Below are 21,705 nucleotides of genomic sequence, written 5' to 3'. Positions count from 1 at the left end.
ATAGCAAGATATATTGTCTTTCATAGCATATCAAAATTGCCATGAGAGCTATTCAGCTTCTGAGTAGAATGGCTAATATGTTATTGTAGATCTGTATAGGCCTCTGTCCAGAAGTCCTGGATATCTTGCATCTGCTTATGCTTATTGCTGAAGACAGCACCTAGGATGCATGTACCCGTGGTCTGGCCCAACACAGTTGTTCATATATAGCAAATGGAAAGTGATTTTTGTTCTTGCCACAGAAAATCTGTCAAGAATACTCACTTCCAAATTTATAGTCAGTCCATACAGGCAGACCTGTGTTTCAAAGCTGATGGAGTGCAGCTCCTCAGTCACCATATGAGGGCCCTGAGGGAATAAGTAAATTATAAAACCGCAAATGCATGCTTAGTATTTAATGCTGTCTTGGCAAACTGCTGAGATTACATAATACTGCAAGAAAATGTATCAAATTTATAAGTAGAGAAAGGAAAAGAAGGAAATCCTTTGTTAAACTGTGATACCAAACTAGTCCAGAACTCTGATGTTCTTTTTCTTTTTTTTTGGCCAAATCTTAAAAAACAAAACAACAACAAAAAAAACACAACATCCCCCCTAAAAAATCCAGCAACCCTAGACATTGTTAAAGGAATATATTAAAATTTTTAACTTTTGCTTTTAAGTTGTTTAAAAATATTGCTTTTAAGCACGGTGTTGCACACACAAATCTAAGTTTATCTGATAGAGATCATCTCCCACTTTTCCTAAAGTCTCTATACTGATTGACAGTTCCAATTCAAACACAGATGTTAAATGTCAAGAAACAAGCCACACAAGAAAAAGCAGTTATAGGAGCCATGTCTTTATGTGCAAGTAGGCCCCCATTCTAGAACACAGTTTTTTTGTTTAAGTGCACTCAGATGGTACTAATTGAAAAAATGGAGGCCTAAATCATTAATCCAAAGTAAATCTGGTATACAAAAAGAAACAAACAAAAACCCTACTACATTTCTCGGGGAAAAAAGAAAATCTGTTTGTCATAGTTGATTAGTTTGTCATACAAGCATTTTGTTTTCATTACAAATGAGCATAGCTCTGTAAACATCCAAATCTCTGCCCCCTGGGAAACAGATCTTTCAAAATAAGTTTCCATCACTACAAGTCAAAATATAAAAATCTTTTTGCACTTTCTCCTGTGGTGTTCTCCCTCCGCTTCCCCCTTCAGATATTTGATTTTGTCAGACTTAAAAAAGGAGACAAAATCTTTGTGTTTCTGGATCAAAACACTTCCATTTCATTTACTGCAATACTCCACTTTGAGCTCATGTAAAACAAAATTGTTCCTTGGGAAAGTATGTTGTGGCCTTATCTTTCCCATGAATCCCCTCCTTCAGGACATGTACAGGATGCTGTAATGAAAGATTATGTATAAATGAGAGGAGACCACGAGATGCTCTGGCACCTGGATAATAAATCTGCCTTGCAAAGGAAAAATCCAGTTTAGAGCTGACTGCTTTTAAATGAAATACTCATCCACCAAATGAACTCAAATATTTTAATACAGGTAGAAACAGTCCAACTCAAAAAGTTGAAAAAGGTTGGTTAAACTCCCCATTCCTCTCCTGCCCTGTTATGATTTTGAAAAATCTTAAATTTTTGAGAGAGAGAGAAAAAACGCTAGGTAAAAAGGCGTTTCTACGTGAAAGGACAAACCTTAAATATAGAGAGCTTCCAGTTTTCTTTTTTTTTCCCTCCCAGTACAAGTCATACTTATCAACTGTACTCTTGGCTTACTAAGCATTCTGTAATGAACCAAGTTTCTTAATTATTATGGCTGCTGTTAAGTGAAAAACTTGTTTATGTTAATGATTTCAGGCTGTGCTTTGACCAAGGAGAAGCTCTGTTTGTGGAAACCAGTTAGCAGTGAACTGTGTCACAGCTCAGATGTCCTAATTCACCACAGCCCTATATTTTATATGGTTATAAAGGCACAATACATGAAAGTGGGAGTAAAACGCTACCAAAAGTAGAACACTAACATTTTTACGCCTACATTTCTGCGTTTGCTTGTCTTGATGCAAATGACTTTGTAAGTAGCACAGCAATTGGGAAGCGAGCTTTGAGTTTCAGTCTTGCTAATCGAGTTGTAAATTATTCCATTCAGAAACGGTGTGGAGCACGCTCAGGTATCTTCTGCCTTCGGTTTTCAGTTAGTTATCCATGCTGATCACACCTTTATTTTGCACTTGGACAGCTTGTACTAAGTTTAGTGCTTGTATGGGAACATCTATTTGGGCTGTGGAGCTGGGCTGGGCTGGAAGTTGGGTTGGGCTGGGCACTCCCGCAAGAGCGCTCAGGTTTTAGGCTCCTCTACTGGGCAGCAGTCGCTAGCAGTGACTGCCCCCCTTCGTGAGGGTGATCTCTGTGTGTCCTGACCGCTGCAGGGTGCTGGCTGTTCATGAAGCCTCGTGTGTCGTACCGCCGTGTCGCCACAGGATGGCGACGTACGACTAGGTTCAGGTAAACATGGTCAGCTACCACCCGTGTGGGCCTGGCTGAGGCAGCAGGTAGAGGCTAGACCCTTACTGCAGCTGGACGCTTGGCCGACAGAATGTACGCGTAAAGTTACTGTTCTTGTGCTCAAAACGAACAGAAAACCCTCTAAAAGCTTATTTTTTCAAAATGTCAGTGCTTGACCAAAGAGAAGGCCTTACAGGGGAACACATATAGAATTGTAGAATGGCTTGGGTTGGAAGACCCCAAGACCCTTAAAGCTCACCCAGTTCCACCCCCTGCCATGGGCAGGGACATCTCGCACCACACCAAGTTGCTCCACGCCCCATCCAACCTGGCCTTGAACATTTCCAGGGATGGGACATCCACAGCTGCTCTGGGCAGCCTGGGCCAGTGCCTCACCACCCCCTGAGTAAAGAATTTCTTCCTGACTTCTGATCTGAATGTCCCCTCTTTCATTTTAAAACAGTTTTCCCTTGTCCTGTTATTATCTGCCCATGTAAAAAGTCACTCTCCATCATTTTTGTAAGCCCCCTCTAAGTACTGAAAGGCAGCAACAAAGCCTCCCCAGATATGTTTAGATTTTTACTTCCTACCTTCTACTGTAACTTTCTAATACATAAATTAGAGGCATGTAATTAAAATTTCTGAGTACTTCTGAAAAGTTTTCTTTATGCTTACACAATCATATGATTATTGGGTTCTATACTTATAAGGAGAGTATATGTTTCAAAATCTAATTTACTTACATATGGTTGCTGTTTGATTTAAATAAAATCCAGTCTGAAATACTTCTGAGAGTAATCAAAAATACCATCTAAAATAAATCCACAAACCTCATTTCCTTTGCTTCCAGCACTTGATTTCATTTCTTTTGGTTGCTGTATAAAGCAAAACAGAATTCATGTGGCAGAGAAACTACAGAAGAGTACATAAAGAATGCTATTTGTAACCACGATGCTTTTAGCGTAATAAGGATTTATTTAGAATATACAAGTACACTCTAATGAAGGTTCTGACGCAATGCCTTGAGAAGTCCATTCACTGAATAGTCTTTTCATAGATATTTTAAAAGAATTTTTAAGCAACTAACTTTATTATAATAGAGTAAATGTAACAAAGTGTTAATTAGGGTGCTTGCAGAGTGTATAATACAAAAAAGAAGTAAAGACCATCAGTCTCCAGCTCATTTTGCAAAACTACAATGAAACACTGCATGTGTGTTATAGAAGCAGTTCTATAGTCTCTTAAAAGACAGTTGTCTCAAGCATTAATTTCAATCAAATCTAAAGCATTCAATTCAATCAATTGGTGTGTTTTTTTTTTAATCAATTTCTGAGGAGCTCTGTAATTCAGCAAGATTAGTCTTTTCCTTTTCTGGCATTAAATAGGGTTTGCTTTTTATTTTCTGTGAAAATATGTAATCTCATTTTAGAGCAGTATGGAATGGGATAAAGGGGTTCTAGGAGTAAACTCTCTGTATAAGGAAGAAGAAAATGAGTGACAATACTACAGTTCTCCTTGCATAGTTTTAAAGTAATATCTTATTTCTTTACCAGAGGTGCATGATGAGAGAAGAGCAGTCAAACTTACCAAATGTCGAAATTCTACTGACAGACTTCCATTTGCAGATTCATCCATGTTCATAGCTTTCACATGCGTTCCACACAGAACGAATCTACGATTACTATGGAGGATATTACACTTACGTACTCAGATAACATCATATTGGATAATTTAAGAAATCTCGTATTTTATTTTCTTACCTGACAGTTGAAACATTCCTAAAATAGAAGAGGGGTGGGGAGGAAATAGATGGCGAATCAGTAAATGTGTAAGTCATGCTTGCACCGAGAAAACGTATCTTGAAGCAGCAGGTTTTGCCTTGTCTGCTAAAGTTAATACATATTACCAATACAACTGCACATTTTTGAAAATAGTAAATGAAATTTCTTCTGTCCAGTTAGACTTTTGCATCTGTCCAGATGCAAGCAGCGTATTATATCTAGCTTTTTTCTGCCATAAGTGGATACTGGAAGCTGCTGTGCTCTCTAATTGCCTCCATGAGTGTCTTCTGGGATAATAGAAGCCTGTACAGACAGGTCACGGCGTACTAGGGGAATGTGTACGCAGCAAATGGGATGGTACACAGCTTTTGAGAGAAACAGTTGTCTTCTCTCCTGCTGCTTCCCCACCAGGTGTTTTCCCTCCTTCTTTTGTGCCAGTGCCTATGCCATGTATCAGTGTGAGCAGAGTGCTTTTTAGGGGGCTAAAAGAAGCACAACAGCCAAAACCAGGCGGATAGTAGGCGCCTGTGGCTGGGAGGGGATGGTGAGCAGGGAGGGCTTGGATCAGCTTTGCTGACTTTGAAATCGTACCCTGACAGCATGTCTTCTGCCTCATGTTTTGTCATGCTAGAGGGCCCTGACCTATCTGTAACCAAGCTTACTCTGCAGTCAGGACTATTGCATTGTACTGAAAATAATAAATCCTGCTGAGAAGACAAATCAACTCGAATAGAAATACTAGAGGCAGTGTTAACACTGTTTTCACAAGTATAGCATAGACAGGCTCTGAGATGCCTGTTGCTCAGGAAATTACGACCAACAGAAGGAGCAGGGGTTTCTGTTCATGTGGGATTGCTGTAAGAAATAATGGGAGCATGAAGGAGTACCAAACCTGTTAGGAAGGAGGAGTTCACTTAACAGCCTTAATTTCAGGCAGAGGTAAAACTCTCTAAGCTGCCATATGTACTAATTACAGCACCAGCTTTCCAAGCTCAAACTTTGTGTACTACTTGGAGCAGCTGCGTAGACGATGGTGGAGATATTAGCACAAGCAGAGATGCTAAACCATAAATGCAATATAGTTTGAAAGTTTTCATGTGATGCCACTATTTATAACTGATGAATTTTATTTAAGACATGAAGTAGATGTTAAATGAACTTTGTCTCCAGTTTCAATATAACAATTAAAAATAGCAGCTTTCTTTTAAAAACACAAAAATCTTCCACATAAAAAAGCACCACCCTGATGTTTTAGCTGTTCTTTTTTTTTTTTCCCTTTTTAAAACAGACTTTAAAGCAGATAGAGTAGCAACTGAAAAACCTGTGTTTCTGTAGAAAGCAAGTTGTCTAATATCCTCAGTTTAAAGTTTCTTACTTGTCGATAGTTGCTTTCACTCTGATCTGGTAGTTCAGCTCTGGCAATTTAATTAGCAACCTTCAAAACAGAAAATGTAAAAGTGAATATTCTAAACCAAAAACTTTAACAAATAAATTCATCACCAGAAAATATTAGAGACCAGTAGTTCCACACCACTGTATCTGAAATTATTATAATCTGAAAACAGATCAAGCACCTAGAGTTATATCACACTTTGCAGGCTCCTATACGTGAAAGAAGGGATGAGTTTTTTTCCAGTGGCAAAAGTCTTAGTCTCCCTGAAAGTACGTGGAAAAGTTAGTATGTGTTTGAGGGAATGAGTAGAGAGACATCAAAGATTAGAGATGGATTTGTGTAATCTGCAACTGCCCTGCACTTTCTTCCACCTACTCCTTCCATTCCTGCCCACCCTGCCCCCTTCCCTGCCTTCTTTTTGCTGCTAGACGGAAATGAGATGCGAGATCCTTCCCAATCTTACCTCTTTTCACAAAGTCAGGCAAGGAGCTAGTGGGAGAGAAATAACTTCTATCATTGATACACCAATTACCTGCCAAACTGCAGAAGTTTCTCCCTCTTATGTGCTAGGTTGGCTATGTGTATTCTGATCTTGGCTTACATGATGTGGATCACCACTCGCTTAGTTTGCAAAGTCATTAAGACAGCAATCCAATACATACAGAATTCTGAAGGTGCTGGCTTTTGGCCACAGCCTGCCTGTCTTCCTTCCACTGGTTTGCTCTTCATTGTCAGTGATTACAAGTGGCAGGTTCTGTGGCCTTTAGACCCCTGTTCAAGAAAACCCTCCCTGGAGTCAGAAGAGTCTTAGCCTGACTGGCACAGACGTCGTTCTGCTTTGCTTTTTAGATCCTGAAATGGACTCCTAGGATAAAATGCAGTGTACAAAGGGAAGAATTTATCTCAGATTTCCTTTCCTTACCTTAATTTAACAGTGAACTGTATTAGCGTTTTAAGAACCATTGGCCTCTGGGGGTGTGTTGGCATGCAGGGCTGCCTTTCCACCACAAATGAACTAGGGTGAAAAGAAATTAAACAAATAAATTGATAGGAATATGCATAAATAAATGGTAATAAGGGGGGGGGGGAGGGGAAGGGATAATGCTGTTATCTCTTAGGCTTATTTCTCCGCAGAAGCTGAAGCGGATGGCATGTATTCCCACCTTAAGTTCTCCAAATGATCTAGTGGTCTAACTTAGAGTTGAATTGTTCCCACAGGAAACAGATACTTGGAATACATTAGAAACCAAACCAAAATCAAATTCTGTAGGCCTAAAGTATCAGTTGGACGATGTGGACTTTTATCAGAACCATAAAACAAACTAAAAGTACACTCAGCTGGTTTCAATGAAATTAAATAATCACTCTCTTTTTTTGGTCTTTCCATTTTTTTATAACAGTTAACCATGGTTTGCTTTCAGAGGCAGCTAACAGAATAGTTGCTTGTGGTTTATCTCCTTGTGTAGCCAACACAAAAGAGAAAAGGAATGATTTTATATACTAATATAAATATATATGATGATTTTATATATGAATAGAGGGGTAAATTTAGGAGAGAAAAAAATCATAGACTTACAGAATGCCTTGGTGGGGAAGAAAAAAGACAAGGCACAAATTGGTACCTGTTACTTTTCTACAAAAACTTCTCAGCGGTATGTACATGACTAAAATAAGTGGGTTTTGTGTGTTCTCTTAGAGTCAGAATTTGACCACAAAACCTTAAGTGCAATAAACAAGAAGCTGCCTGATACCTTCAGCTTCTGTGAGTTTTGATGACAGCTGTACATACTCTTTACATTGAAAAATCAGTCTTCAAGATCCTTGCAGACTCAGCCATTTTTCCCTTTTCTTTTTACCAGTGTGGTTTCATTGTTGCCCATAAACTTGTGTCAGTGCAAGCAAAGCAACGGGAATTTACAATAGCTTACGCACTTCCGGAAAAGGTTGTAGAGCAGGAAATTGACTTTTTCCAGCAGCTGAGGTCTTTGCACTGGGATAGGATCCCCGTCGTAAGTCAGTCTGGTCAATAGTTCATCCAGTTTTTCTAGTTGTCTTCTAACTTGAAACAGACTCTCTGCCAACAGTGTAAAACTACAGCGAGGCAACAGATTAGTTTGCAGTCTTCTACATAAACCAGTTATTGGAACATAATTCTTACTTAGGGAAATCAGAATTGGTGCACATTAGTGCTTTCTAGCTTTATACAAACTAAAGTCTGTTCATCTTTTGTTTACAGCAGTATATAAATACATCAGACAAAATTTCCTACTTTATTTTCAAAGGTAAATATCTCCCAAGAGATTTCATCAACAACAATGCAATGCTGGCTGTGATAATTTAGAAGAAATATATACACTGTCCTGATGTTTTATACGCAGGGCACTTCTGTCAGGTTTATTCTTGCCTACAGCTCAGTTGCTTTTCGAAGCGTACTCTTTAAAGGGTAATATTTATATAAAATGAACAAGTTACCAAGACTAAGGAGGTGCATTTCTCAGAAATGCAAAAACTATGCCAAGGAAAATCAAATCCAAACATACTTATAGTTTAATAGGGTATGTATGTATTAAAGTCATGTTTTTAGAAGCTTTTAATGTGCTCATTGGAGGGAAAAAATGATACTTCATTGGGAAAAAAAAAGTGGAAAAAAAGGAAAAAAACAGCACTTTTTTCTTCAAATATTAAAAAAATAATAATAAAATTATTGGTTATCCCCCTTTTTTTCTTGTTCTTTACTTCACATTTTCCAAAAGAGAAGTTAGATAGGAGAGAAACAGTCAGGACATTGACGTTCCCTGGCTGCATTATCTTTTAAATCTAGCACAGTTTTTATTTGGAGCCTCCTTTAGAGCCTTGTTTATTACCACCATGGGGCATACTTCTGCCATTCAATTCCTGTGCAGTTTTACGTTTGGAGGAGTGATGCACCAAGTGAGTCAAAGCATAAAGTGTGTCTGCCCAGCTCCTGCCGAGATAAAACTCCCACTGTCCTCAGTGACAAACTCATTCAGCTCAGTTCTTACTCAAGCAAAACTCCCTGGGGAATACGCATCATGTATCTGCAACAACCGTCGAAACAAAAAATGACCAACTGCAGTGGCTCAGGCTCAGCAGTTGGCTCTAACGTCATTTGTTCTAATAGCAAATGTTGTCCACCAAAGTAAATTGTGTTTTTAGTTATTTACTTGTACAGCTGCTTGTGGATGTGCTGATGTCGCAAGGTAGCAAGGCAGCCGATCTGAAGGAATGATCAGTGTGTGCGCGTGGGTCTTGCTGTCAAGCAGCAGACTTCCTGTGGTTTTCAGTGGAAACACAAGCTCAGTGCGGGCTTACCAGTTCTGGAGCTGATCGAGCCCCCCGTGGAGAGGACCCCCGATGCAGGCGATCTGCTGCCGTCTCTTCCAGTCTAGTAGCTCCTCAGTCAGCATGTTGCTCATGAGCATGTCGATTTCGTGAATCACGCGGCCAATTTTACTGAGTACTTCCTGCGGCATAGGAAAGGTGTCACAGAATTCAGCAGCTGTCATACAGCGCTGACTATATTTTTGGAATTATTTTGGAATCAGCTATATTTAGTCCTACCACCTTAGGCTCTTTGGCCCAGAGGTGTCTGGATTCATCACCCATTGCACTTGAAACTAATCCTGAATATCAATGAACTCTTCCTCAGTAAATCTTCTCTTTTTGGGGGTGGGAGGGAAGGTTGTTGCATTCATTGTGAGCATAACACTTCCAAGCAGTTGACGTTTACGAGCACTGTCAAGATCAAAAAGTCGTTCTCCTGTTTTGCATCATACCCAATTCACAGGTTTTCTTTTTGCTTGTAAAAACTGTAAAAAGCAGGTGGACTCCAACTGCCTGACCATGTGGCTTTCTGTCCTAGCAAAGCAGTCAAGAAGCAGTCTTATTCACAAGTCTCTGTTGCTGAACAGAGCTAGGTACCATTTGTGGATTTGTTTTTGTTTTTGTGATTATTAGTCTACATTTACTTCAAATAACATTTATTTACTCTAAAAGCTGTAGACTGTCAACTAAGTTAACCATTGAACACAGCACATAAGAGGTCATTTGAAGTCCTCCCCTTTCCTCTAAGGTGTGCAGAAGCACAGCCCTGATGAGGCTGTTGCTTAATTGCCAATTTCTTACCTGCTAGTCAAAAATCACCCTCAGAAAGCCTTTGGTGCATTTGCAACTCATATGCTCTTTGCCTGCTCTTTTGAGAGGAGAATTCAAAAAGGCGCACGTACGCATTTGAGTATTCAGCATGTGAATAAGGAGAGAAAGCAAAAGAACCACAGCACAGATGACAAAAGATGTCACTAACCTTTCTCTTGTAGTCTAACGTATTGAGCATAGCCTGCAACGCCAACATTTCCTGTTTAATGAGGGCACTGTTTTTGTCGCTCTGCTCTGCAGGGGAATGAAAAAAATCACCCAGTAAATTCAGTACAAGTGCGTGTGTGGGTGTGGGGGTGGGCACGCATGTTTATAGGAGGTGTTGGGGGGAAACCACGACCTGACTGCAGTATGAACTAGTGAAAAATAAACTGCAGACATCAATAGATTATGTAATAGTGTATTTCATTTGAATAGGCTAATGAATACAACTTTAAGCTAAGGTTTTATGACTCCATTTTTGAGATGTGTGTGTGTATTTGGAAGAGGAAAAAGGTAGAAAAGATGGATCATAAATATAAATCCATAAATTTCTTATTCACGTGTATTATTTTATACATCTGGCTTTCAGTGATTGGTCTGTGCATTATTGGTGTCAGCAGTTAGGCTAAAGCTCTTTGAACTTAAGGTGAATTACGTCTGGTTGAGAGAATGAAGGTTAGGCATTTGAAACAGAGATAAAGTGTTCATCACCATGGGGATTTCAGCAGCCAGGAGTACCGATCACTAGGTACTTCCCCCTCTCTCTAACATATCCTTCTCTGGATCATGCACTAGTTTCAAGCTTCCCCAAGCTTGCCCCATGCTCTCTCACATATGGCTCTTCCCCCTGCCCTTGCCTTCCCCCACCTTTTGCTCTTGCATTTTCATACTACCTTCAGAAAAGAAATTGGTGCCAACTGTGTCTCTGCTGAGCTGCAGATTGATGTCTCCTCGTTACGTCAGAGTATGTGTTTCAAAAGAGAGAGACCAGTACCTGACTGTCAGCTCAGCCACAGCAATTGCTCACATACATGTTTTAAGGCACTCCAAGCTGGCTGTGCTGGCGTTATAGCATTTGGTGACACAGTAAAATTGTAAGCCCTGAAAGTCACTTATGTAAGCGTGTTTTATTTTGCAAGTAGGGCAGGCTTCAATCATCTGCTTGGTCAATAATTGTGATTGACCTGGTGACCAACACCTCATTAAAACATGGCAACTTGATCTCTTCCAATTGTTTGGCCATATCCAGCCTTAAACATACGAGAGTGATATGTTTAAGAACTTGAACATTTCAAGGCTCAAATATCTCTACATGTTCAAAGGGAGGTGACGCGAAGAAATCTGAGCAAACACGAGTGGACCTCATTTTCTTTTCTGATAAAGATCATGCAACTACTGTTGCAGTGTGCAGATCTCAACCATCATAGGCTGGGTGAAGCATGCATTCAGAGTGCTTACCAGTTGGTTATCACCACTGTGGTCAAAAAAGAACAGAAAATGAAGTTAGAAGTTAAAAAAATTACTTTCGCCCAATTCTACTCTGGGAAATAAGAGGCTCTTCCACATCCTGCCAAAGAAGGGCCAAGTCAATCATGAAGAAATTGAAAAATAGGTTCTTTAAGAAAATTACTTATTTTCATCCATTATGCAGCTTATCGATAGAAAATAACTATACTTGATCAAGAAGATCCTGTTTGCCCTCTTAACCCCACAGAGTCATTATGTCCTAGACTACAATTTTATATAAAATAAAAATCCATTCTTATGCTTGCATGTAGTATCTGGGTAATGCACAGAAATAAATCCTGAGACTGGTTTCTAGTCATATAATCAGCCTAAAGAATCTAAAAATTGTTACAAAAACTCTTACCTAAACTTTGTATTGTTTTATACCTGAAGTCAAATTCCTCTTGCAAGTCTTCCAAGTATTTGACATCTTGGTCAGTCATCTTTCCCAGGAGAGAAAAAAGTAAGAAATTACTTGGGTGTTCACAGTGACATAAAAAGGAATTTGTTCTGTAGTGCACAAATGCATTAACGTAGTATTTTTCTTTCCTACCATTTGAAAAACTAAATTATGATGCCAATAACGTAACCTCCTTCTCAGAACCTTAGAGCAGGGCAAATTGGTAATTTTGAAAAGTCAAGAAAGTTGGAACTAAGGAGAGCAACAGAGTTCAGAGACTTTATTTTTACAGAAATACTTAGGAATTTGGGTAAAGAAACAAAACAATTTTACTGCTTTGGTTTTTGCAAGGGTTACTTTTCATACCTACAACAAAGCTTAGAAGGTGTTTTGTGGTCACCATTCAGCATGCAAAGATACTTCAAAAAAGACAGATGAAAAGAAGGAAAATGTAACTGTAGGAAATCATCTGGTTTACTTCGAAAGTCTATTTACGTGCTGTTTATGGGAAGCCTTGATCCTGCCAAGAACTCATAAAGAATGCTTTTCAGTTCCCTGAGATATGCAAGTGAAGTGTCTGGGAAAATAGAAAAAACTCATTTGCTAAATTAGGACACAGTTAGCAATTCTGTTTTCTTCTTTATTTCAGAGACTAAACTTTTAAATTATATGCGTAAGGTATGAAATTACATACACAAGGAGCTGGCTGATTTCTGTGTTCAACTTTATTACCTATTAAAAAAAAACACCCTTGTACCTAGAAATTACTCTCCTTTTTTCACGGTCTTGCAGGGACGGCTGCACTTCTCCACATTCTCCACATAGATGCTTGCTAGGCACAGGCTAGAAGAACAGTGTGGTTGGCTGCTGGGTTGCAGCTTTGGATGCTTTTGCTCTGCAACTCTTATAAAATTGATAGAGGTCTAGTACCACATTGCTCTAAAGCTAGCTTTATCCTTTTAAGAGTTTCATCTCTCTATCCTTCTTCTCTGTGTAGGGAGACAACTATGAAAGAATGCTGCTAGGACCTCTTTCCAGTGTACCTGAAGTGTTGTTCTTGAATGTCATATGGACAAATATTTTAAATGTAATTCTTATATTGAGTCTGCTGCAAAGCTAGAAGCGGGGCTGGGACAGCAAAAAGGCTGTAGGTAAGTGGAATCCTTATCCTGTCTTGAAAAGAACGGGCAGTTATTCTGTCAGCCTTTGCAGTGTCTTTGGGATATAGCTACTGGGTTGGCTCTGCCCTACTCTGCCCTGCAGTGATGTGACAAACTTCTGGAGAATTGTTACCATCAGCTCCCAATGTTCATGTCCCTTCATGTCTCAAAAACATGTAATTATGTCACATAACCTTTAGCTTTACAAAAATCCTGGTATGTGACTCAGAGGTCAGGAAGGCTAGCTACTTCTGATGATACTGAAGGAGATGGAGTCACAGAAATAGGTTGGTTGAACCTCACATCTATTTAGAGACTGTAGGTATGTTGGTACTGTACTCAGTGGTCCACCTGCAACTCGCATAAGGATGAGTGTGATGGCTGTAAGATAGGTAGCTCTTGCACTGAACACAGAGCTACTGTAAAAACCCGCCTGAGCAATCCATGTGCATCACGAGTGCTTAGCCTGGGCTGAGATCCTGAGAATAATGGAGTGGCTGGAGCAGCACGTGGCATTGGTGCTACCTGGCTTAAAGGTAGTTGAGATGTGTCTATGAAAATCACGGCTTTGTAGACAGGAAACAGGACAACAAAATACCTGAGCACTGTTCTTGATGGCAGACACTTTGTGTTCTACATTTCTTTGTCGTTCTGAAACCACAGAATTCTGCAAAGACTTTTCCAGTGGCCCCTAGAACACATTGAACAGGTAATACTTGGATGAGCAATGACGAGTGACAGTAACTATATGGCAAGTCCTAGCATAGAGAGGGAATTCACAACCTGGAGTTCATCTGGCTGGGGACTGGTTTAAACAGCTCAATCTGTTTAGTTCCACAGATCTGAAAAGCATGATTCTTTAACTTTGTAATCAAAAAGATGAAAGGGTGTGTAGGTATACTGCAGACATTGAACGTCTAGTAAATTTAAGAACTTGAAACACATTGATGATTAGATTTCTAAAAAAGACCAGTATTGTAGTATTCATGTAAGAATACATATTACATCAACAGGTTATCAAAAGAACGCACTTGTATTTAAAAATATTCTATATGGGTTTAACCATATAAATTTCCACAAAATGGCCTTATATGTAATTTAAAAATTTCTTTCTTCAAACAATGTAAAACCCATAAAACCCATCAATGCCTTGTAACATAGAAGATGGAATGTCTTTTGCATTGCATAATTAATATGAATTAGTGCAATGCATAATTTAATATATACACATCTGTTTTGCAAGGTATAATCTCCTTAAAGCCTTTCTCACAGATTAAAGTCTTTGAAGATTAGCTGTGGCATAGGAGTCACTTATAGCAATGTTTGCAGCAGTAGAGCCACTAATGAAGTACAAACATGAGTTTAAAGAGCAACATTTGGCAACCCCCAGTGTACACAAATCACTCGAGTGGAATTCATAATAAGAGGACAGGATTTGTTCCTAAAAGCATGCGAGCAGATTAACATGGAGCAGATTAATGAAATGTAATTCATTACCTGTACAGGCATGCTGGCTGCAGCCAATATTCTTCTTTCTTCTCTTAAACAGTTTGAGATGATCACTGCTATATGCATGGGATTACCATGGTATTTCCCCTGCAAACACAAGTAAATACAACTTTTAAAAATTAAGAATTTAGGATTTACCTCTGGAAATCTCAAACAGTGTGATTTCTCTGTCTGAGCACAGTTTCGTGTGGCTGAAAAAGACTTCCCTGATGTTCTCAACCTTTGCTAGTGTTGGTTCGGCTTTGCAGTGCAGCATCACTTAGTGCCATTGTCATAAAATACTGTTAACAACGTTCTACAGAGATTATAAAGATATAACTCTGAGATTTACATCATTTGAAGATCAAATTGCTCCACTGCTAACACAGCTCTTTTGAAAGGGCTTTCCTGTCAGCCGATTCTGTGCATGATTTTATCATGTTTTCCATTTTCAATAGGATGTTGCTGTTAGCATGTAGTGCTTCTGGCAACAAAAAACTGTAAGCATATCAATATGGTAGTGATGCATTCAGAAAGGCTTCCTCAGCATAAAGTGAAAGACTTAAATTCAGTCTATGAACAATTTATCTCCTTCAACAATGTACGTAAGACGAAGGAAGAAGCAGCTCTTGTCCCAAGTCTCTCTATATTAGAGAGTGTTTTGATGTTGTGGAACTTGAGGCTGGGACTGATAAGGTTGAGTCTCTGTGGGTTAGGATCAGAGGGAAGGCCAACAAGGCAAGCATCCTGGTGGGGGGCTGTTATAGACTGCCGAACCAGGATGAGGAGACGGATGAGGAGTTCTACAGGCAGCTGGCAGAAGTTGCGAAATCGTCAGCGCTTGTTCTCGTGGGGGACTTCAACTTCCCAGACATATCCTGGAAGCACAACACAGCCCAGAGAAAGCAGTCTAGGAGGTTTCTGGAGAGCGTGGAAGATAGCTTCCTGACACAGCTGGTTAGAGAGCCTACCAGGGGAGGTGCCCCGCTAGACCTTCTGTTCACAGTGACGGACTGGTGGGAGATGTGGTGGTCAGGAGCTTTCTTGGGCAGAGTGACCACGAAATGGTAGAGTTCTCTATTCTTGGCGAAGTCAGGAAGGGGACCAGTAAAACCGCTGTCTTGGACTTCCGGAGGGCTGACTTTGAGCTGTTCAGGACACTGGTTGCCAGAGTCCCTTGGGAGGTGGTTCTGAAGGGCAGAGGAGTCCAGGAAGGCTGGGCACTCTTCAAGAAGGAAATCTTAATGGCTCAGGAGCGGTCTGTCCCCACGTGCCCAAAGACGAGCCGGCACGGAAGACGGCCGGCCTGGCTGAACAGAGAGTTGTGGCTCGAGCTTAGGAGAAAAAGGAGGGTTTATAATCTTTGGAGAAGAGGGCGGGCCACTCAGGAGGACTATAAGGATGTTGCGAGGCTGTGCAGGGATAAAATTAGAAAGGCCAAAGCTCATCTGGAGCTCAATCTGGCTACTGCCATTAAAGATAACAAAAAATGTTTTTACAAATACATCAACACAAAAAGGAGGACTGAGGAGAATCTCCATCCTTTACTGGATGCGGGGGGGAAACTTAGTTACAAAAGACGAGGAAAAGGCTGAGGTGCTTAATGCCTTCTTTGCCTCAGTATTTAGCGGCAAAACCAGTTGTTCTCTAGAGACCCAGTACCCTGAGCTGGTGGAAGGGGATGGGGAGCAGGATGTGGCCCTCACTATACACGAGGAAATGGTTGGCAACCTGCTACAGCACTTGGATGTACGCAAGTAGATGGGGCCGGATGGGATCCACCCGAGGGTACTGAGAGAACTGGCGGAGGAGCTGGCCAAGCCGCTCTTTATCATTTATCAGCAGTCCTGGCTATCAGGGGAGGTCCCAGTCGACTGACGGCTAGCAAACATGACGCCCACCTACAAGAAGGGCCGGAGGGTAGACCCGGGGAACTATAGGCCTGTTAGTTTGACCTCAGTGCCAGGGAAGCTCATGGAGCAGATTATCTTGAGTGTCATCACGCGGCACTTGCAGGGCAACCAGGCGATCAGGCCCAGTCAGCATGGATTTATGAAAGGCAGGTCCTGCTTGACGAACCTGATCTCCTTCTATGACAAAGTGACGCACTTAGTGGATGAGGGGAAGGCTGTGGATGTGGTCTACCTTGACATCAGTAAGGCTTTTGACACTGTTTCCCACAACATTCTCCTCAAGAAACTGGCTGCTCGTGGCTTGGACTGGCGTACACTTTGTTGAGTTAAAAACTGGCTGGATAGCCAGGCCCAAAGAGTTGTGGTGAATGGAGTCAAATCCAGTTGGAGGCCGGTCACTAGTGGAGTCCCCCAGGGCTGGGGCCAGTCCTCTTCAATATCTTTATCGATGATCTGGATGAGGGGATCGAGTGCACCCTCAGTAAGTTTGCAGACGACACCAAGTTTAGGTGCGTGTGTCAATCTGCTCGAGGGAAGGAAGGCTCTGCAGGAGGATCTGGATAGGCTGGACCGATGGGCTGAGGTCAACTGTATGAAGTTCAACAAGGCCAAGTGCCGGGTCCTGCACCTGGGGCGCAACAACCCCAAGCAGAGCTACAGGCTGGGAGATGAGTGGTTGGAAAGCTGCCTGGCAGAGAAGGACCTGGGAGTACTGGTTGATAGGCAGCTGAATATGAGCCAGCAGTGTGCTCAGGTGGCCAAGAAGGCCAACAGCATCCTGGCTTGTATAAGAAGCAGTGTGGCCAGCAGGTCTAGGGAAGTGATTGTCCCCCTGCCCTGTACTTGGCTTTGGTGAGGCCGCACCTCGAGTACTGTGTTCAGTTTTGGGCCCCTCGCTACAAGAAGGACATGGAGGTGCTCGAGAGAGTCCAGAGAAGGGCGATGAAGCTGGTGAGGGGTCTGGAGAACAAGTCTTACCAGGAGTGGCTGAGGGAGCTGGGGTTGTTCTTCCTGGAGAAGAGGAGGCTCAGGGGTGACCTTATCGCTCTCTATAGGTAGCTTAAAGGAGGCTGTAGCAAGGTAGGGATTGGTCTGTTCTCCCACATGCCTGGTGACAGGATGAGGGGGAATGGGCTAAAGTTGCACCAGGGGAGGTTTAGGTTGGATATTAGGAAGAACTTCTTTACTGAAAGGGTTGTTAGGCATTGGAATGGGCTGCCCAGGGAAGTGGTTGAGTCACCATCTCCGGAGGTCTTTAAGAGACGTTTAGATGTTGAACTTAGTGATATGGTTTAGTGGAGGACTTGTTAGTATTAGGTCAGAGGTTGGATTAGGTGATCTTGGAGGTCTCTTCCAACCTAGACGATTCTGTGATTCTGTAAGTCAAAGAATCAAAATTGCATTTTTTACACTGCCCTAAGTAAGGTGCAGAACTGCTGACATGTGACTGAGAAATGGGTGCAATTTGAAAAAAATATCGGCTTGTGCTATATTTATCAAATTGGAAAGCTTGAGAACTCAAGTAGCATCTTTCATGCTGATACATTTGTTCAGTTTCTCAATATCCTTCATGCCTTTTATTCAGTACTCATGTTTTATTCAGTCAGATGCCCTTTATTCAGTGTTCATATATGCTATTTTTTTCAGCCATTCATTAGAACTAATCCAGTTCTTCTATCTTCCTGTACAGCTTCCTCTTGTAGACTTGTTCTTTTTTCCCTTCTTTGTGATTAGTTTTAGTCTCATCTTACTCTGCTGCCACTCAGAAGTTTGTTTCTTTTTGCTTTCTCTGAATCTGGTGTGTTAAATTTCTGCATGCTTAAATCAATACTGTATTTTCCTTAGATATCTCATACCAATTGCTCTACTAGAAACCACGGATGTGAACACATCTGATAGAAATGTGAACATGCCTTTTATATTCAACTATTGCTATGACAGTAAGCCTATATTCCTAGCAGCTTTTACTGGACAAAACCAAATAATTTCCTAGGTACTTTTGCATGAAATCTAAGTAATCTGAAGTATTTGTTCATGTGTTTTGACTTCCCTTACAAGGTAAAGGAATGTTACACTAAAATGGTAATTTTAGTTGCAGAGACTTGGTTTGAAGTGCTCAGCATTAAATACCATATTGTTGGTTGTAGTCTTATTTGAGATAGAGACCAAGGTGAAAGACATGGGACTTACAGCTAAGCGAGTGATGTACACAATGTTATTTCCAGAGCAGCTTTGACTGTCATGGCATTGTTGGTAATAAAACCATGCTTTCTGATGTCTCCAGGGTTTCTGAAGTCTCCTCAGGAGAAAGACAAATGAGGTATGTGCCCAAGGTGCAATCAGCGTGCATCCAAAGTAGCCCCAGGGCTGTGCCTCATTTGATCTCCTGAAAAGCAGTTCAGGATGGTGCTGGGCTCCAGCAGTCCTCTGCCTCAGTTACCCTGCAGAATGGGACTTAGGGGCTGGACTGCGACTTGGGGAGTTTCTCTGAACAAAGGAGTGGTGACCAACACTGCCAGGAAACATGTCTCAGATGAAATGTTAAGCTCTCCCTCTGTGCCAGCTCCTTGCTGGGCAGTGAGAGGGAACTTAAATTCCCTCTGCTGAGCTCTGCCTCAAAGGGTGGTACCAAGGATCCTCTGTTATTCGTTTTTCCTGCCAGCTTCGGATGCTCTTGGTTGTAAGGTTAGTAACTGTTTTCTCACTGCATCCATCTTTCAGCACAGCTGTACCAAGGGACCATGAACATACCAGCAGTCCCCTTCACAGAGCGTGTTCTCAAGCTGTCTCTGCATAGCTCCAGGATGTAACTTCGGGAATACAGGAGCAGGGGAAATGGCTGTGACCCTCCTGCCAAAGTTTAAAAGTGGAGTGGAGCTTCATGGAGAACTAAGCTGAAGGTAGGCTCCAGCATCAACAGCTGGAGCTAATTAATTGCTGAACTGGTTTTCTGCCCCTCAGTGGACTGAAATAGCTCAGGAAAGGATGAGCTGATTGTTGAGGACTAGGACATGTGAAGTCCTGAGTGTTCGGCTGGGGGAGGGCAGAACAGGCCTGCCCTGTTTCAGCCTCAGTAGGTTGCGTTGCTGAGCCTCGTTTGTTTGCACCTTGATTTGAGGAAAAAAGTCATCTTTGTAATAAGGCTTGGGATGAAAGGTGTGGTCAGAAATCTGTAACTGATGTGTGCATTAATCAGTTGGTTTCTAATTGCTGCTGATATACATATATATATATATATATATATATATATAAAAATAAATAAATATGCAAGGGTACCCCTGCAAGATACCTGAAGCAGCAAAGCCTGAGAAGTGTTTAGTCCCATTTTTTTCTGCCCAACAGAATTTGAGCAGGGTAGAACAGAGTGGTAGCACCCAGAAAGCACTTTTAATGTAAAACACAATCAGGCAACAGAGAGGTCTTTGGGTTCCTGAGGGTCTTCTGGATGCAGGAGTGTGGAGACCTGGATTGCAGTGTGGGATTCCAAAGAGCAGAGACAAAACTGCTGCTGTTCTCATTATTTTGGGCTGGGTCTGTGAGTCTATTTTAAGCTTTGAGCGTAAGGAAGGAAACACGAAAAACCAAAACAGGCTGGAGCAATCAGTACTGAAACTGCCATCCAAAAAACCCCTGTGGAGCCTCCAAGGATCGATGGTTGCCTTTTGTCTTTGCTGTGTAACAAGAAGGATTGAAACAAAAGCTATTTGTAATGAAGTCAAGAAGAAATAAAAATCCTCTCTTGGAGCTGGAAAACGTATCTACATAGAAAAGGCATTTCAAAGAACCTTGCGACAGTGAAACATGTTAAAATCCCCCACTAAAATGCCAGGTATCAGGGACTTCCCTAGCATGTCTAGATACCATTCATTTGCAAAACATTCAAAAACTCTTTCTCTCCCTTTGTTTCATTAAGGGAAAACCATCTGAATCAAGAGATGAAGAGGAAATTAACTTTTTTTTTTCCTTCTGTAACTTGTAAAGCCCTATCAATAAGCTGTGTCTGTAATGCTTCCCTTGCTTCTGCCTGCCTGGTGCTTTTTCAATTCCACTTGATTCAGTCTGCTCTTCCAGCAGGTGCCGAGAGGGTCGACAGAGAGCTGTCAGGGCTGTAGCCCCCCTCAAACAAAGGCTGGAATAGCGCCCTGCAGCTGCTGTGGATCGGCAGCACAAGTGCTTGTGACCAAAGGAGAGCAACAGGCCTTCCCGAAACACAGATGCAAACTGTGGGCAGCCAGCCTCCTAGGAGGGAGATGGCTGTTCACCCTCCGTGGTACCGACGCTGCACTGGCAGATGGGTTGTAATTTACAGATTATAAATTGATATAAGAAAACAAATTATAGCATTAAATATCTTAATTACAACTTATAACAATAATTACCAAAAGGAACAACTATCGTATTTGATTGTCAAAATAATAATAATCATTGAATTTTTTTCTCCCCATATTTTATACTTCTCAAAGGAAATTGCACTTCAAACCATGCCAGCCAGTAGTGTTAGCAGTTTACTGTAAACTCTTGTTCTTCTCTACTTCCATTTTGTCTTTGGCTGAGGGTGGAATTTGCTCAAGATGAACTTGGCTTCCAAATGACAGCCTGCAAGTGATTTCCTTTCATTGAAAAGTGGTGTAATTTTGGAAATAAAGGAAGCTTAACCCAAAAAAGCAAGCTTGAGGTATGGGAATCCTAACTTTGTGTAACGTGAGCATTGGCAGCTGGAAAGGACAAAGGGTGTAGATTCTGCAGCTATGCAAAATAGTATTATTAGGCTTAAATGAATATATTTATAGAGGGAAACTTACAGTCATGTTTTTATAAATACCAACAAAGAGAAGCTGGGGATTCACTTTTCATCTGAAGTTTCAAATGGAAATGTTATTCTTAGGTGCTAATATTACTGTAATTCAATTACTGTAATTCAGTTCTTAGAAATTTTTTCTCCTCTCTTCTGTTTTGATGAGGTCTTTCATATCATGATTTACAACAAACAATCTTATTTGGACCATTTTTTTCTCAGTAACTACCAGCACGACGATACATTTATACGGGGGAAATAAAACTTTCGTTCTGAACAGGTGAAAATTTTATCTGAATGCTGATGATGTGTGCTAGAGAGAAAACCCTCCTACCACAACCCAGAATGCATTGTTTCTACTTCAGAGAGATCTGTTGAGATAGTATCTTACTAGATCACAAGGAAAAACAAAAAAGTGTTTCTGCACAAACAATCTATACATTATAGTGTGCAGCGTTCACGTCCTTTAGCTCAGTTTTAAAACGGTTTGAGCTGTTTGGGATATTTTCAGATCCTTCTCAGTGGCTGGAGAAATGCATGATTCTGCTTCCCTAAGTCATAAGATCATGGAGAAACTTGAAAATGCATATTATGAAGCTTGCAAATACACAT

The 21,705-nt window shown here is 41.1% G+C and overlaps 2 protein-coding genes across 4 annotated transcripts in view; one reads left to right on the top strand and one right to left on the bottom strand.

The window, feature by feature from the left end:
- The window catches only part of MYO1B (myosin IB), a 179,915-nt gene that overhangs the window by 10,417 nt on the left and 147,793 nt on the right, over positions 1-21,705 (top strand). The gene's annotated exons all lie outside the window — the stretch shown is intronic.
- Positions 1-21,705, bottom strand: part of STAT4 (signal transducer and activator of transcription 4) — a 45,032-nt gene that overhangs the window by 10,178 nt on the left and 13,149 nt on the right. Inside the window, exons 4-15 of the mRNA XM_040562210.1 lie at positions 14,395-14,493; positions 13,496-13,588; positions 11,702-11,780; positions 9,998-10,083; positions 9,007-9,158; positions 7,606-7,764; positions 6,596-6,688; positions 5,656-5,715; positions 4,260-4,277; positions 4,087-4,180; positions 3,330-3,374; positions 265-348 (exon numbers count right to left, since the gene is read on the bottom strand). Coding sequence (XP_040418144.1) covers positions 265-348; positions 3,330-3,374; positions 4,087-4,180; positions 4,260-4,277; positions 5,656-5,715; positions 6,596-6,688; positions 7,606-7,764; positions 9,007-9,158; positions 9,998-10,083; positions 11,702-11,780; positions 13,496-13,588; positions 14,395-14,493 — 1,062 coding nt within the window. The remainder of the gene's footprint in view (positions 1-264; positions 349-3,329; positions 3,375-4,086; positions 4,181-4,259; positions 4,278-5,655; positions 5,716-6,595; positions 6,689-7,605; positions 7,765-9,006; positions 9,159-9,997; positions 10,084-11,701; positions 11,781-13,495; positions 13,589-14,394; positions 14,494-21,705) is intronic.

The sequence above is a fragment of the Cygnus olor genome, chromosome 6 (assembly GCF_009769625.2).
Source record: "Cygnus olor isolate bCygOlo1 chromosome 6, bCygOlo1.pri.v2, whole genome shotgun sequence".
Classification (NCBI taxonomy): domain Eukaryota; kingdom Metazoa; phylum Chordata; class Aves; order Anseriformes; family Anatidae; genus Cygnus; species Cygnus olor.
The sequence above is the reverse complement of the archived record's forward strand: the minus strand, read 5'-3'. Positions and strand labels throughout refer to the sequence as shown.